The following is a 16,430-nucleotide window of genomic DNA, read 5'->3' on the forward strand; positions in this document are numbered from 1 at the left end:
GAAAAAAAATATTCAAAGCAATCTGGAAATAGATTTATATTTCTCCCTCTAAAATAGCAAAATTAAATTTACATAAGTCTATGATAGTATAGGTTTGAAGTAATTAAGATCAGTAATTTGGCACGCAAATATGTGAATCTGCTCTTCTGGTTAAGACATTTTTTCACTGCTGAAGAACTATACCTTCACATTAATAAACTTAAGATATTTAAGGATTAATTCTTCTCTTGCCACCTCAGAATCTGATCGACAAATAGTGCCATATAAACTATAAACATTCTAAAGTCTAGTGTGTAATGTAGTAGTTGCCGCACAACAAATCTAGATTAAACAAAAATACCTCTTGCATAGTAAAAAGGTGTACATTTTTCACTTATCAACTATGAAATCAGCAATTCCTGAAAAAAATTGTACTACAGTACATTTTTTTATTTTGTATAGCTGATGATTTGCTCATGACTCAAGATCCATTATTTAAGAGATTAATTACTTTGAAACCATACAAACATTACTGCTATGAAAAATTTATAGTCTAAAACTGATAAAGATTTATGTAGCAGTCAACTTGCTATTATCTGAATGTGAACACACAAAAAAAATCAGTAGGCGATTCAACTTTGTATTTGAGAGTTCTCTAGCCTGCTTGACAACCAGCAAACTTGTGCACTCTCCATGCAGTTCTGAACAGCTGATATCAGTTTAAGAGTCCTTCAGTTACGACATTGAAAAATGGCTTAAACTGGTCCGACATGTTTCTGATAGCAAATGGAGCTCACACTGCTATTTAAAACCTTGTATTTTATGTGCACACAGTCTTTGCAGGGAGTGCAAGAAAAAACACGAAATGGGTGTGTCATTACACTTATTTAGAGTAGGTCAAAATGTGTTGACATACAATTAAACAGTGAAAATATTTTATCACACAATAAAGAATAAATACAAATATAGGTAAAACCAAATAAGTATTTTTAGTTAGTAATTAGTTGGTGCATCAAGTTATCTCTTGATTGCATAACACTAAACAACTTCAGATTTACTTGTTCAGCCAAGCAATGCAGATATGTCCTAAAACAATTTTATTTTTGTATAATACAGGTATTTTCTGCTCTTATCTAAAACATTGGTGGCTCAGAGTTGTATGCATTTAGTGAGATTACACAATGCAGTCACTTCTAGACTGAGAGTTTACAAACGAAAAACGATACTACAAGTAAGCCCAGTAGGATACTTTTTGAAACCCTATTTCTAATGCTAATTTTAAACCAACTGTGTATTTTAAATCCTTTTGGGTTTTTTTTTCAAACCCCTCTAAATAATACTATATAGCAACGTCACCACACACAAACCAAAGCTCACTGATACTATAACATTGTCTGAGAAACTTATTTCTTTCTCTCGTTAACAATATATAGCATTTCTCGCCAGCCTACAAGCAGTACACTGCACAGGCAGCAAACCGTGCATAATAATATATCAAAAGTAATATTTGGAAGGATGTGCTTTTAATTTGTATCTCCTATAAAATGACTTCCAGACCGATTAGTTTTTACCTTCTGTTTAACTTATTTCACTTATCTCGTTACTAGCCTCAAGTAAGAGACTGAATCGGGTGTTGGAACGAGCTGTAGCGATCGAGTACATGTTATCGCGAACTGCTTTCATAGTCTAGAAATGTCACAATATCGCTCCGGTAGACGAAAAAAATAAAAAAATATGGATACTAGCTGGAGTACTTCTATTTACTGTTATTATATAAATGAAGAAATAAATAACTATATTATGCCACAAAAAGCTGATATGTATGCTCACCTGCTCAGCACAGTGCGCGGGTATGGCGTCCTTAGAAGTGTGCCCGATCTCGCGAGATGTTCCCGTCTCCATGGAGATGGCTTCTTTGGATATGGCGACGACCTCGTAACTTCAGACGTTTAGCATCTTTTGCTTTTCTTACGACATGCACATACTGATGGAGTTTAACATTATATGACGGTGAGTATTAAATCTAAATTTTTAAAGAGGCACAACAGACAAAAAGCATAATAATAACTTTTAAATGACTTTTAAAAAATGGATTTTTGTTTTATTCGCCTTAATTTCTCATCGATCGTTACTTCGATCAGGCCATAGCCAAAACAATTTTCAGAGTGCGTAAGTTACAGGCATTGTCAGCAGGGACAAAAGTTATGTTAATCAACCATCGACATCTGCATTCATGAATGCTGCTATAGCGACTGCAAAGTTGGTTGTAGCTTTATGCTGTGTGTGCCAGGGAGAATGAAAGTGTGTGAGAGAGAGCACCTTCGTTTAGAAAAGTATTCAACAATATGTTGTGATCTTCACTTGTTTTTGTATGCTTTTTTTTACATATGGCCATAATAAGAAACTATAATCTTGCATCTCTCTGTCTGTCACACACATACATACACCCCAACTATTGTGGGAAAACAAAAGTAACATATTGTTTTATGTCATGAGTGTTACATGTACTGAAGCTTATTTATGGGTGCAGGCATGAGTGTTGACAGAAGAAACAGAAAATGCCAACAGTGGAAGAGGAATTCTTACTAAAAGATGTGCATCCACATTTGTCTGGGTTTACTCCGAGACCAGTTGAGAAACTGGCAAAGACAAAACCACCTTGTCAGCTTCTTGACTTAGATTGCCAGCATTTCCTTAACCGTTCAACTAAAACAAGCACACACACATATCCCTGTGTGCAGTATCAGCTTTGGTTGGAAGCCGGCAAACATGACCCTCCTTTTCCAAAAAATTCTGATACCAATTACGACAGTAATGTGTGGCGAAACTTCCGCAGAAATTTTGGCTTCCAGACGTCTTCAAAAGGGAGGAAAATTTCTGATGTCATTGCAACCATGTATCCACTGAACATTCCACCTCCCTCACAGTTGAATGACCACACATTTGATAGATACATCAAAGAAACAGCTTTATTTAAAGATGAAAATAGAAAAGCCATGGCTATCAAACAGATTCAGTCAGACTTACAGGAGTTTCGAAAACTGAAGTTCAAGACAGAAGCAAGAAATCCGCCAATAGACAAAAAAGGTGATTAGACATAGATGTTCTGTGTTATCTAGATATTCTTTGCTGCTTCTGAAACATTAACACTTTTTCACTTTACTGCTCAATTCCTGCTGTCTTACTGCAAAAAATATCATGCCTTATGATATCAGTCATACATCAGTATACATGGATATGCTTTGGAGATGTCTTAAGACCAGCCTGTTATGGTCCAAAGAAGTGACTTAAGGCTAGCCATTTATGATCCAAACAAACCTTCTCACCAAAGTGAACACGTGCAATATTCTTATTTTGTAGTCATTCAACAAAAACTTTATTGATTAATCCATTATGTGCAGTTTCAATCTTCTGTATTAAATTATTAAAAAAAATATATTGAGACATTTCAAAACTTTGATTTGACAACTATGTTCATGCTTCATTTTTATGATATTAAAATAATGCCCTCTCTTTGAAATGTATGTTTATCTCTGCTAAATGAGGGATGATATTATTTTGTTCAGCTCATTCACAAAGCAAGTAAACCTGTTTGATTTAGGGATGGATTAAAAAAAAAACCAAACTAGTATATACAGAGAGAGAGAGAACTTAAAGTTTTATATAACTAAAAAGAAATGTTTAGTAATGAAATGAGCATACCTTTAATTTTTATATATTTAATACATGAAATGAACTGCACAGTCAGTATACTGAACTTCCTCTAAGAAAAAGCACAATGAATGAGGCCCCAGTGAGGTCTTCCAATTAATTTGTATTTGATGTCATAGAGAGTAAAGTGTAAACAGTGGTCATTGAAGAAAAATGTTCAGTGGTCCTCAAAAACTGGCTATATTATAGTATTAAGAGAAATAAATTCTGCATTATACAATTGTTATTTCTTGGAACAGGAATAGAAGCAATGTCTTTTTCATTTTTTTAAAAAATAATTCTATTGCTTGCTTGTTCATTCAACTCCATTTATTAAAATCATTCATTTGACCTGTTCTGAGTTTTTAAACTGAAGTGCCTTTTTAAAATAAAATCTACAGGTAAGATTCTCCCACCCGAGAACTTCAAGAAGTATGTTCATCAGTATTTCCCCTTGCCAACCCCTCCGCCATCACCGCCACCTCCATTCCAGAAGACAGACATGTTTGGGCAACGTTACATCCCTCGCTCAGGACCAGGACTCTGGAAGCTATCCCACAAACTAAACCATCCAGAATTTAAGCGACTGCAGGAGGAGATAAATAAGAGACGAATAATGAAAGAAGAGCTCAGAAAGCAGATGACACGAGCATTACCTTCTCCTGTGAGCTTCGAGGATGTTCTCAGAGAATAGACACATCAAAAAAGCAATCTTATTTTGTTTGAGTGGAGAAGAAAAGAAAGAAATGCTCTTAACCTGATGTTTCAAGATGTTCATTTAACAGCACTATCTTGCATACTTGACTGCTTCAATTTCTCCCAGTTTTCAACATCTCCCCAATGTTGACAACCCATCTTCTATTGCACCTGATGTGTAAAGCAAATCAAATGATAATAAAAATCAGTGCCTGTGTTTTATCTTTCCACAACGCCAAATCTTTCAAGCTCATCAAGAGGTTGTAGTTCTTTTAGGTTCTGTGATGGTTGACCAGGTAATTATGTTCTTTCAGCCAAATCAGAGTCATGTTGGTACTCATGCTTATGACAGGTTTGATAGAATGGCTTTAAAAATGTATGCTGTTTACATGAGATCACTTGCCTTATTTATTTGCCATCTACCATGTCTCAAGAAAAGTTGACAATGTGCCAAAAAATCAAACTTCCATAACAAATGAAAGGGCAGACAAATCAAGAAACATATCTGTCAGCCATTTCATGAGCACATTTCTTTGCCTCAGTGATGAGAATATAAAAATGTTTTTTCTGCTTAAACATGAACACCAACTTGGTGACATCAGTGGATGGTGTTTCTATGAAATGTTTTGCTTCATTCACTGCTTGTCAACCTGTCCTGCTTCCCTGTGTAAAGCTTTCAGAAATTTTTTGGGCCAGTAGAACATATCCCTCCTTTGAAACTGTTGCAGTGATGGGAAAGGATTTTGTTCATGAGAAAGACAAATATGCAGGTCTGATTCTAAGAAGGATCAGATTTCAAGAAAGGTTATTCAACTCACCGGGCCTCAGTTATTGACTGCATTAACATGGAGTGATCAAAAAAGGCGTGATGATATAGCAGCAATCCAAGATGTCACGCTACACCACTTTCAATTGCTATGTCTATTGGGAATGGTGTGAACTGCATAAATTTAATGCAGATTCATGTGCTTTAGTAGTGGCTTATCTTTGTTTTGTTGAAACAGTCTTATACTGCCTCTCGAACTGTACAATGAGAAAAAAAATGTGCTTCCAGTCAGAAGATTGTGTAAAATACAAGACAGTTTTCATTTTAAAAAAAAGAATGAAAGGACTTTAGGTGCCTGCTTACCTACAAGAATATCTTTAATGCATGAGGCAAAAGGGTGTGTCCCCCAAAAAATGATATACATTTTCAAGAGGTGGACCTCAAGCTTTATATATTTTTATGACAATGAGTGTGTTGATTTTCAAGTTAAAGTGTTGTACTGTAGATTTTTCTAGCTATCAAACTAATTTTTTACATTAGTTCCATGACTATGAATTTGTGATCATTTAGTTAGCAACATATGTTTACAATCCTCTAGAATTATTAAAAATAATCACTTGCTAGTGAAATGTAAATGAAAGTATGTATATCTTCAGCTACTTCTGGTTCTTTTGAATTTTTCGATTGTAAACAAGATGCGCTATACAAATCATGCATTTTTTATTATTATTGCTTGTGAGTGGAAAGGTGTGAATGTGCACTAATCACACACCTCCCTCTACATTTTGAAAACAAAAATGTGAGATCAAGTTTTGCAACAGAATCATAAAATAAGTTTTAATTTATGTAAAATATTTTTTGTCCACAGAGTTGATTCACAAATCTAAGGAATTAAAACCAAAAAAGCAAAGACATTGCCTTTTGCAGCAAGAATTTCAAATGAAAGACCTCAAAATACATCAAAGCAACACAGCTCTTAGTTTTATGGATCTGTAAGTGTAAAATACAAGCAAATATTGCATTAATTTTATTGTTTTGCTCAGTCTTTAAGCTACCAACATTATAAAATAGTATATAGACAAGACTGGAAATTATTAGCTGTCATAAATATTTATGTACCCCATATTCTAAGCTTTTACATCTTGCACATATGTCTTTCTGTTATAGTAATTTAAAGAAATAAGTTTTGTGCACCTTACAAACAATGAACTGAACCGAAAAAGAAAAGTAATAAGATATGCAGAGATGTACAGCTTTGACATCTAACCAATAATGTTCATTGAAATATCAAACTGAAACTTGTGGCACAAACCGTGCTTAATTGCTCAAGGTAATAAAAGGGAGCTTCAAATAAAGAAGGGAGCTTCAAAATTTGTCCAGACTTTTGCCATTTTTAGTACAAACACTTCAATCTTCAGAGTACATCTCTACATATAAAATTAAAAGTATAGATAAAATGACAGCTTTAACACATCCTATGAGACCCAAAAGCTTTGTTCATTTATTTCTTTTAGATGAAACATGGAAATACAGTCAGGAGTTAGCAGTCCTGTTAAATATTCATACATGTACCTGAAATTACAAGGCAATCCGAAAAGTTATGCACCATGAAAATAATTGTTCAGCCACTGGAATTCTACAAGAAAAGCATTCAGCCTCGAACTTGCCATTGAGCATTTGCAATGAGTGTTATATTTTAAGTCTTAAGACATACAAATGACTTGCCTCTCTATCTTTAGTGAACACAAATTTTCCTCTGAAAATTCCTAGAACAGTGGTTCTTAACCTTGTTTGAGGTACCGAACCCACAAGTTTCATATGCATGTTCACCGAACCCTTCTTTAGTGTCATCATGAATTGCAGGTGTGTCTTGACCTCCGGGCTGAGGCTCCGCCAAACCCCTGAGACCAACTCACTGAACCCCTAGGGTTCAATCGAACTCCGGTTAAGAACCACTGTCCTAGAAGTATTACATTTTCCTATCCATGTGAACCTGTACATATGCTGAAATTTCTATTCATTTCATGACTAAACTGTATTAAATATATACATAAAAGCGTTAAATACATTTTCTACTGCATTTTGCCTTATTTTATTATCATCCCTGAAAGAAACATCTGCTTTATTTTGCACATTTTACCATTAACAATAAATGATGGCGAATGAATAACTTTTTGTGTAAGGGGTGCTCAAGGACAAACATTCGACGTTAAACGTTTGCATTTATGTGCCAGACCATGATCTGTTGATACATAAGTGATATGGCTAAAATAACAATTTTTTATTAATGTGTGGATAACATTACCCAAACTAGGACTGTATTATCTTTCAATTTCTGCTTGGATGACCTTGTTGTAGATACAACAAACTGAGCTCTCATGCAGAATGTTACAAATAACCCAGGTATTGTGCTTAGTTTTGCACTTGAAACAATTTACAAAGGCATCCAAAAAAAAAAAGGAAGAGATGACAATCTTGATGACAGTCTCCAATTATGAAAGATCAGCAGAAACTGACATACAAAGTTTTAAAACATTTTCAATAAAATTGCCTTTTGAAGTCAAAGAGAAAAAACATTTGCTTATATCAAAACAGCAACAAGAAACACATTTTTTAAATTATGCTATTGGTAACTTAACAATGTTTCACTGCAGCATTTTGGCATTACCAGACCATTAGAGCCAACTCTTTCAGTTTTTTACTGTTTATGGTAATAGAGAATATTTGTATGTACAAATATAAAATAAACAAATCCCAATCTTATTCATACACTGTTCTGTTTAAAAATATTTATAGTTTTATTCACAGTGTTTTTTAATTTTAATCAACCACAGATTGACAAGCAGGAACTCCTATATAATCACATCCAGCCTCTGAAAAGAAGTTTTCAAGATATTACTTGAAGGTGTAATGTAGGAAATTAATTTTCCTTATGATGGCCTACAGTTGACTGCTTGCACTCTCCTTTAAATTAACAACACAAGAGAACAAAAACATTACAAATTTTACAATTTCACTTAAATGCCCAGACTTTATTTTCACTTAACAGCTATTTAGAATTACCTAGCTAATTTAAGCATCATGTATTTTTGTAAAAGGCGGGCACAACCCCTTTCAGGCCTGTGAGACAAGCCATGCTTATACATCAGAAGATTCATTTCTCTTCTTCACTCATTTCTGTTGTCACTCCAATGATAATCCATGGTTTCAATTTACAGGGGCGGACAAAACAATCTGGCAGGCAACATTACAAAATCAAATCAGCATCTCTAATTTTGAATCATGCATTTCTGTTGAAGTTACTTGCTCTCTTTTTTTCACATGCGCGCGCACACACACACACACATATATATATCACAAAAGTTTAGCCATGTAGACAGGAGTCCAAAATTTTCTGCATAATGTTCACGTAAGTGGTGCACTGCTCTTCAACAACAACAAAAAAGTTTTAAGTTGTACTTCACATCTAGCTTCATGGAAAAAGTACAATGAAATTTAGATTTATGCATAGCATACTCATATTACAAACATTCTCAACCAAGAATCCCAAAGCACAATCTAGAGAGATGGGGGGGGAATTGGTGTTTTACGCCGTGCCAGCAACTGAGGCTATATTACGGCAAGGCACCCAGCCCTGTAAACAGATGCCACGTGCAGAGAAAGAACAGCGTGCCCGAGACGAGAAATGAACTCAGGGCAGCCAACCTTCACTGTATTGGTGACAGGCACTAACCGTTGCGCCACCGGACCGCTAAGCACAGTCTAGAATCCTTTACCAAAGAAAAAGGGTGTTTCAAAAGAACATGTAAGATTCAGCTCACCTCAAGTTTACTTTAATCTTTAGATTTTAAGGCTTTTTCTGAGTGAACAGACGAATTAAAGCTTTGAAGAAAACAGGTCCATATCATGAGCTTAAAAGAAGATGCACTACATTAAAATCCTTTACCCTATGTTTAAATCCCATAGCAGCTACCTCTCTCCCTTTCATTAATAAATTACCAACTAATAAAAATTCAACATAAATGTTCCAGCTCAAAGTTATGACAAGAAAAATGCAAAATAAGAAAATGGGATTTTAGTTATTTTAAAGTCATTGATTAGGCACAAAAGGAACTTTCACTGGAAACTTAACAATTACACATATATTTATGCATTTAAGGACCCACCTGTCTACCCCACCCATCTGCAGCTACACAAAAATACTTTTCAGATCATTTTTTAAATTTCTAGCTAATGGTCTAGAAAAAGACCATTCCAAAGCTAGGTTTTCTCACTAATATCACACTAAAATTTTTCACTTTTATAGCAATCACACCAATCCATATACAATTCACCTTACATATCTTCTTTCCCTTGGATTTATTTGCTTTGTAATTTTTTTCTAAGTAGCTAAGTATTAGCATCAACTTCCCTATGCTTGGAATGTTATCAGAAGTGCAGCATGAGAAAAACAGTCTGAATATTTCAAAAGTTGTGCTAGGAAAAAAAAAAAACCAACTTTATTTCTTCACAGTCACAACTATAATGATTGTCACAATAATGATTATGACCAAAAAAATCACAAGCAGGCAGCACATTTTCTTCCGGGACTTCCTCTGAAACAAGAGATGGTGAAAGATAGTGAGACAACATCAATAAATAATACTGGAAAGTCAGAGACAAAACAAGTATATTAGCTACAGTGTAAACTGAGGTTAAAAATATTAACTTCTGTGTAAGAGAGTAATGAAAAGGATTTTCAAAACTATTCTGGGTTACTTTGTATTAAAGTCACTTTGACCATGGAATAAAAGTGACAATAAGTTGATTAAGCTCGTTTATGACAGAGAACTATTTTTATTGATATTTTTTTTCATAGCATATAGTTCTTCAGGAGTGTGTGATAGCAACTCAGGTTTTTTCCCAGGATTTTCTCTTTGGCTGTTGACCTTTTTTTTTAATGTGCATCTGTTTACAGGGTGATAACAGATAACAAAGAGCAAAGAAAATGACAACATTAAAGATTATTTACTTTTCTCTGTCTTTTCTCTCTCTCGTGAATCTGTTTATACAGTCAAAACAGCCACTCGCAGACAATATCAAATGATGAAACTATTTCTAGGCCCATCCATGCACAGTCTAATAATGCAAAGTTTAAGTTCAAAGACTGATGAACAATTAAAAAAAAAAACCCAACTAAAGTTAATGTGTGAAACTTCTATTTTACCTGATATTCTGATGCTTTGATTAGCTGCTCATTGCCAGTCTCCACATTTGAGTAAGCTCTCTCCACATTAGCCTCAATATCATCTGTAACCAACACTCCTCTGTCAACATTCTGCAGAATCTCACTTTAAATCTTACACTTATTACGGACAAACACCGGAAATTATAGCCGAACAGTAAAGTAATTCATGGCCCTATGCTCCTGAAGGAGTAACAAGGAATAAACTACTAAAGTGACAGACAATGCCAAACCCCCTCATGACTGTCTGGTAAATTATATGAAATCAATGAACATTGTATGGGTCTTTCACTTTGAGTTTGGATAGAAACACGTGAATCAGAATACAAGATAACAGACATATCCAACATCATGGATATCATGGATCATAAATAAAGAAGCAGATCCACTGCAAAATTACCTGACACAATCCTGATTTGTTAGGAAAAATGATTAAAGCATGGTATCTTGCCAGTAGGCTGACAGAAAATTCTGGCTACAATTATTACAGAAGGAATGAATCTTGAACACAGAGAGTTACTTTTGGGGATATAAACCAAATTTTGCAGTTTTACTGCTGCAATCTTAAAAAATTGACACACTCACTCAATACTTCTCCTTGTTCACTGATCATCGCACCCAAATCTCGAAAGATTTCATTGACGTCTAGAATATCAGACTGCAGGATAAAACACAGCAAAAGTAAAATACATTTCTGTTTAAGCAATCTGTAGAAATTTTTTTTTAATGGTCCTACAATGTCTCTGTACCCACATATTCATCATGATTACTGCTACTGCACAAAATGCATGCTTTCCTTAACAGCCCAAGAAAATAAAGACAAAAACATTAACAAAATTATAAAAACAATGTCATTTTTCAAGAACCAAAAAAAGTTACGTCTCTGTTTAAATTTTCACATTTATAACAATGGAAATAGCTGCTATCTTTAACTGCTTTCTGACCAATTCCAAAGCAAATGTTTATAATTAGAGAATAATATGATGCATAATAGGATTTATTATGATTTTGGAAGCCGATAAATTACAAAACCCACGAAACTACTGAAGAAAATAGTGTTCAAAAAATAACTGTTCATGTCTATAGAGAGGAAAGAACAAAGTCAAACTTTTTGAACACACAAGACACTCTTCTAATTCTTGTGAACTTACTACACGCACCAAATTCCTATCAAACAAAGAGCAGGTCACATGCCGATGATCTAGAAAATGGCCACAAAAATGATAATATTACATAATATTATTAGGTTTCCTAGCATTTGCACAGCCATTTCAGTTATACCTCAAAATTATCAAAAGAAGGAGAGAGTACAATACAAATATAATAACAAAGCACACCTCCAGCTGCCGGATTCTTTCTTCTCGCTCACGAAGCAAGGCCAAGTCGTCTTCAATGACTTCCTCTTGAGCCTGAAGCTGTGCCACTCGATGCTCATCTTCCACCAGCCGCTGCCTCTCAATATCTTGCTAAAAAACAGAAAATAATACAAGGAAATAGCATTTGGAGTGTGATCTCTATTTCTGTTAATCTTCTTTCTTTCTGGTCAGGTATCTACCCCAAAAATATGGTAACCTACTTCTCTCATGCAGTCTAAGAAGCTAATCCAGTTTCACACTGCCAATTGTGTTAATATTTGTTTTGTCATTTCTCTTAACTTAGATTTTTATCTTTCAAAAAAATTTATTGCCCCTTTGCATCCACTCAAAATGAGTAAATTGACTCATACAACCTTCCATGAAAGTTGTAAGCCTTTTTAAAAAAAAAAAAAAAATTAGTAAAGATCGTAATTACAATCTCTCATATAACCACTGTTAAAAACATACATTCCAGCCTGCTGTATCATCCAGTGCCTTTGGCTGCTGTCCTCCAAGTTTTACAGTTGTTTTTACTTTTTCTGTTGCTTTCTGGAATATCATTATTAAGAAAAATGTATATCTATTTTTGTACTAATACTTGCACACATGCAACAAAAGTCCAACAGTAAATCAGTATAAGAAAATAACAAGTTAAATTGTTTTCATCCCCATCCTCCCAGGTCATTGTTATACCATGCCTGCATGTAAATCAATTGTTACACCATATATATATATACAAGTTATACCACATATACATGCACAAGTTATTGTTATATTAGGTATGCATGTACAAGTCATTTTTATACAATGTATAAAATCCATTATTATACTATTTATGTACAAGTCATTGTTATACCATATATGCATATACAAGTCATTGTTGTACCATGTATACATGTAAAAATCAGCAATTTTTATCACCTTTTGTAAAGTTTGAAATCTCTGTACAGCTTCCTGGAAATCACTAGTCAATCTTTCCACCTGGATTTTCTGTTGCTGAAAGTAAAAAAACAAGGTAAAAACCCCATAAAGTGAATTAATAAAAAAGAAAATTTAAAAATGTAGTTTTACAAGAAAATGACTAAAATTCTTGAGATGCAAATTAAAAACGAAAAACAAAAAAAGTCATAAAAAATACCGAAAAAAAAGGAACAAATGTGCTGCAAACTGCAACTTTCTGTGTCTAAAGTCCATGACTAATTCAACTTAAATTGTTTTTCTTCTTTGTTCAGACCATATAGCAAGTGTTTGACATTGTTAAACCATATCTTGGGATGTAAGATGATATATATATATAAAACATAAAAAAAAAATAAAAAGCCATAAAACTGACATACTCTGTCTGCTTGCCTTGTGGTAGCACTTCGTATTAACCTTGTTGTGGATTGGGCAGTCTTATTTGTGTTGACTGATATCTCATGGCTGAAAATACCAATTGGGATGTATGCATGCATACACACACGCGCATGCACAATTATTGTATGACCATACATTTATAAATGTGAATATATATGAGTACAAGCTTAGATGCCAGATAAAAATGGTATAATTATTATTAACTTAAATAACCATGGCAATACTGTCGCTTTCTGTTATAAATTAATGATGCATGTCCTTAATGACAAAAAGTTTTTACTGATGCCTTTGGTGATTAACATACATTTTGTCTCGCAGAGCTGGAGAATCTCTCTCAGTGCCAATGTTTTTCAGAGCTCTTTCAATGGAATTTGCTGAAATAAAGCCAGAGAGGCAGGACATAAATCCATTTTCAACAATTTAAAAAAAAAAATGTACATATGCCTCCTTAATTAGAGCCATATTGTAATTAACTCTGTATTTCAACGATATGCTTTATACCTAATTCCATTTCACAGACGGATTACTTTACAAATGGAGGACAAGCAGATATATTAACCATCTTTAACATCTTGTCCCTTGTGTAGCACTTATTCTTGCATGTGTGCATATATTCATGTACGTGAGTGCATGCGCATTTACATACACACTTACCTCCATTGTTAATCTGGAATATGTTACTTCGAATCTGCTCACAAAGCTCATTTACCGAGGAGCGGCCTGAAACAAAGGTAATTATTTTATGTCAATTATTCATTTGAGTCTTCTTTGACATTACGTATTTCACAGCTTAAATTTTCTTTGTCAATGGGTTTCTGAGAATTATTCAAAAAGGGTTGAAAGTACAGCATCTGTGCACCAGTGTGTTCAAGCTGGCATCCACATTTCGAGGGTAGAAAGCAGCTTTGCGTAAGTTTAGGCCGAAATGTTGGGGTCTGGTGCGGGAGTGAAAAGAAAAAAAAAAGAGTTGTTTTGTCAATTGCTACGAAACTGCAAATTGTTGAACATGCCCCGAAAAGGGGGAATAGGTTGCTAATCTTTCATCATAATTTAAAATCAGAAATCTAATAATGCATGATATTGCACATGTTCTAGCATTTCCAAATTTTTTGAATCATTTTTGATTACCCGTGACCTCTGATTACCCAGATGATGTGCGCCAGATATTACACTAGATAATCAAGGTTCTACTATATTCATACCTGTGTCTTGGTATCCATTTGCAGAATCTCTATAAGGAAGTGACGGAGCTGTTGGATCATCTCTGTATTCTCTAACTGCTCCATACCCTCGCTGGCCAGACATTTTGCAAGGCTAGCCTCTGCCAGAGAGTGCCACTTTTTGCTCCTTTTCAAAGAGGAAAAGAAAGAAAAACATTAGATGTGTTTAGATATTTGGAATTATCATTCTTCTAACTCAGTCTCCATGTTACAGATCATAAACGTAAAGCCATAAACCAATAAAAAGAATGGAAACACATCATTTTTAAATAATCTTTCATAATGTAAATTTTGCACAAATAGGAAAAATGAAGAAATTGTGTATATAACTATATTTGATCTGTCTTTTGGGCTTTCACACTCCAGTGCAATAAGTCTTGTTTTACTGTAGAACATGGTGCCACAAGAGGATAGAGTTTTCTGCACCAGATGAAAGTAGGTATGATAAATGGGATTTACAAGATATAAAAGGGTGGCGTCCTGAAAGTTTACCTTCACAGTATGTGTGTGATGGTGGGAGTGGGGGGGGGGAAGTGATTGTGTTTTACTTCAAGCCACAAGCTAAGGCTATATCACGGCAAGGCAGCCAGTCTTGTAAAGATATGCCACGTTCTGAGAACGAGACGAGAGCTGAGCTCAGGACAGTACGTCATCCCTTTATACTTTATTAGCGACAGGCGCTAACCGTTGCGCCACCGGACTGCCCAGGGGCAGGAGGGAGGGAGAGGGATGGATGAGGCTGTGGGTGTCCTGCTTGTATAAGTACATGCATATTATTAAAAACATAAATATAAAAATTGGAAGTATTTGTGAAGTGAATGAAGAGTAGGGGGGTGTGTTCACGGGGTTAATGCGGCATGTACGTTAATAAAAGCGTAGTCACAACACGAACAGATAATCTCTACAAGCTTTCTATTTAAAATTTTAACTCTGGGACAGACAATAGTCTGGATGTGTAAGCCCTAATTTTACATACAATCAACAGTACGAACAAAGCTCTCCTAATAATTTCCTCAACATCGAAAAGGCTACAAGTATCAGTGAAACTTCAACTTGACGGACATACACTTAACGAGCTTGAACATTTCTCAATGACATTCACCTCGTGATAGTCACGCGAAGCTACTTACTTAACTGCCGGTGATCGCCACTGCTCGTAACATGTGCTACTATAAAGCACAGTCTGTAAATCTCATATAATGATTCGGTTTCACATGACCATAACATTTATGGCCACTTCCGTCTCAAACACAGACCTAGAGTGACTTCCCCTAAACGAGTGGGGCCGCTGAACCACTCCCCCCTTTGACGATCGACGAAGTGAAAAGTGTTGCTAGATGTGTGAGTGAGTGCGAGATAATCAGTCTATGACCTTTAAGAATTAACGTAAATTATGCTGTTTCCCCAGAATTGACTAATGGGAGAGAGTTCGTAACAATTATCAGCTAAACATAAAAAGTACAGTCATGTTGTCTTCACAGATTTCCACTTCGAAGTTGGGTTTACTTATCTGTGGAAGCAGGGTTCAAAGTTTGTTATATTTTGAAATGTTTAATACGACAGTTTTTAGATTGGTATTCATCTGGATTCCCTTTCAGCACCTCCACATCTTGTCTGCTTTGTCTTCCGTTTTCATTTACCTATCGACATCTAGTTCTTTACGGATTACTTCGTTTAGAGATTCCACTGTGAGCGGCACTTTTAAATCAATTATTGTAAAGAAGAGAATACACCAATTTAACTGTGCCTTTCCTATGTATGACGAAGTTTGTAGTTTAAAAATACCTGTTGTGCATTACAAACGTGATATCTAGAACATCGCGTCTAATTGTTACCAAAGAGGGCTTAATTATATTAATTGTTCTGTGTCAGCATATTTCATCTCTTAATAAATGCTTTAAATAGCTGGTGGTTTACTCTTTTCTTACTTTTCACTCATGACCTGTGTCTGTGTATGCGTTTTTTAGCATGTGCATGTGACAAATATAGTAATTGTGATGCCTATTAATTGTTAACGCATTGAGCCTGCTGCTGCAGGGAAATGTGCTATACAAATGCAGTTTAAGCACTAACAAAAAGTCAAGGATCACACATTACAAAGTAGCAAAGCTAGTGCTATATGCTTTGTGTCTACCAGCTACATG

The 16,430-nt window shown here is 34.9% G+C and overlaps 2 protein-coding genes across 2 annotated transcripts; one reads left to right on the forward strand and one right to left on the reverse strand.

Moving 5' to 3' along the window:
• The first annotated feature begins 1,852 nt into the window (after positions 1-1,852).
• LOC112560181 (testis-expressed protein 52-like) lies at positions 1,853-9,624 on the forward strand. Its single transcript, XM_025231815.1, has 3 exons — positions 1,853-1,989; positions 2,510-3,066; positions 4,071-9,624. Exons 2-3 carry the CDS (start codon positions 2,538-2,540, stop codon positions 4,361-4,363), a joined length of 822 nt encoding a protein of 273 aa, XP_025087600.1. The 5' UTR covers positions 1,853-1,989; positions 2,510-2,537; the 3' UTR covers positions 4,364-9,624.
• On the reverse strand, positions 6,610-15,561 carry LOC112560180 (syntaxin-7-like). The gene is made up of 11 exons (XM_025231814.1): positions 15,417-15,561; positions 14,269-14,413; positions 13,721-13,786; positions 13,371-13,440; positions 13,048-13,132; positions 12,632-12,706; positions 12,179-12,259; positions 11,693-11,821; positions 10,941-11,013; positions 10,338-10,420; positions 6,610-9,726 (listed from the first exon to the last, which is right to left on the reverse strand). The coding sequence occupies exons 2-11, from the start codon at positions 14,369-14,371 to the stop codon at positions 9,631-9,633; spliced, it is 861 nt and encodes a 286-aa protein (XP_025087599.1). The 5' UTR covers positions 14,372-14,413; positions 15,417-15,561; the 3' UTR covers positions 6,610-9,630.
• Between the last annotated feature and the right edge of the window lie 869 nt (positions 15,562-16,430).

Source organism: Pomacea canaliculata, linkage group LG3 (assembly GCF_003073045.1).
Source record: "Pomacea canaliculata isolate SZHN2017 linkage group LG3, ASM307304v1, whole genome shotgun sequence".
NCBI lineage: Eukaryota > Metazoa > Mollusca > Gastropoda > Architaenioglossa > Ampullariidae > Pomacea > Pomacea canaliculata.

Bases quoted from the DNA above. Each gene is read 5' to 3' on its own strand.
- LOC112560180 (XM_025231814.1), bottom strand. From the start codon at position 14,371: ATGTCTGGCCAGCGAGGGTATGGAGCAGTTAGAGAATACAGAGATGAT. The intron at 12,707-13,047 runs GTATGTCAGTTT...TTTTACTTTCAG, and splicing joins CCACAAGGCAAGCAGACAGA to CAACAGAAAATCCAGGTGGA. The intron at 10,421-10,940 runs GTGAGTGTGTCA...TGTTGGTTACAG, and splicing joins TGAACAAGGAGAAGTATTGA to ATGATATTGAGGCTAATGTG.
- LOC112560181 (XM_025231815.1), top strand. From the start codon at position 2,538: ATGCCAACAGTGGAAGAGGAATTCTTACTAAAAGATGTGCATCCACAT. The intron at 3,067-4,070 runs GTGATTAGACAT...TAAAATCTACAG, and splicing joins TCCGCCAATAGACAAAAAAG to GTAAGATTCTCCCACCCGAG.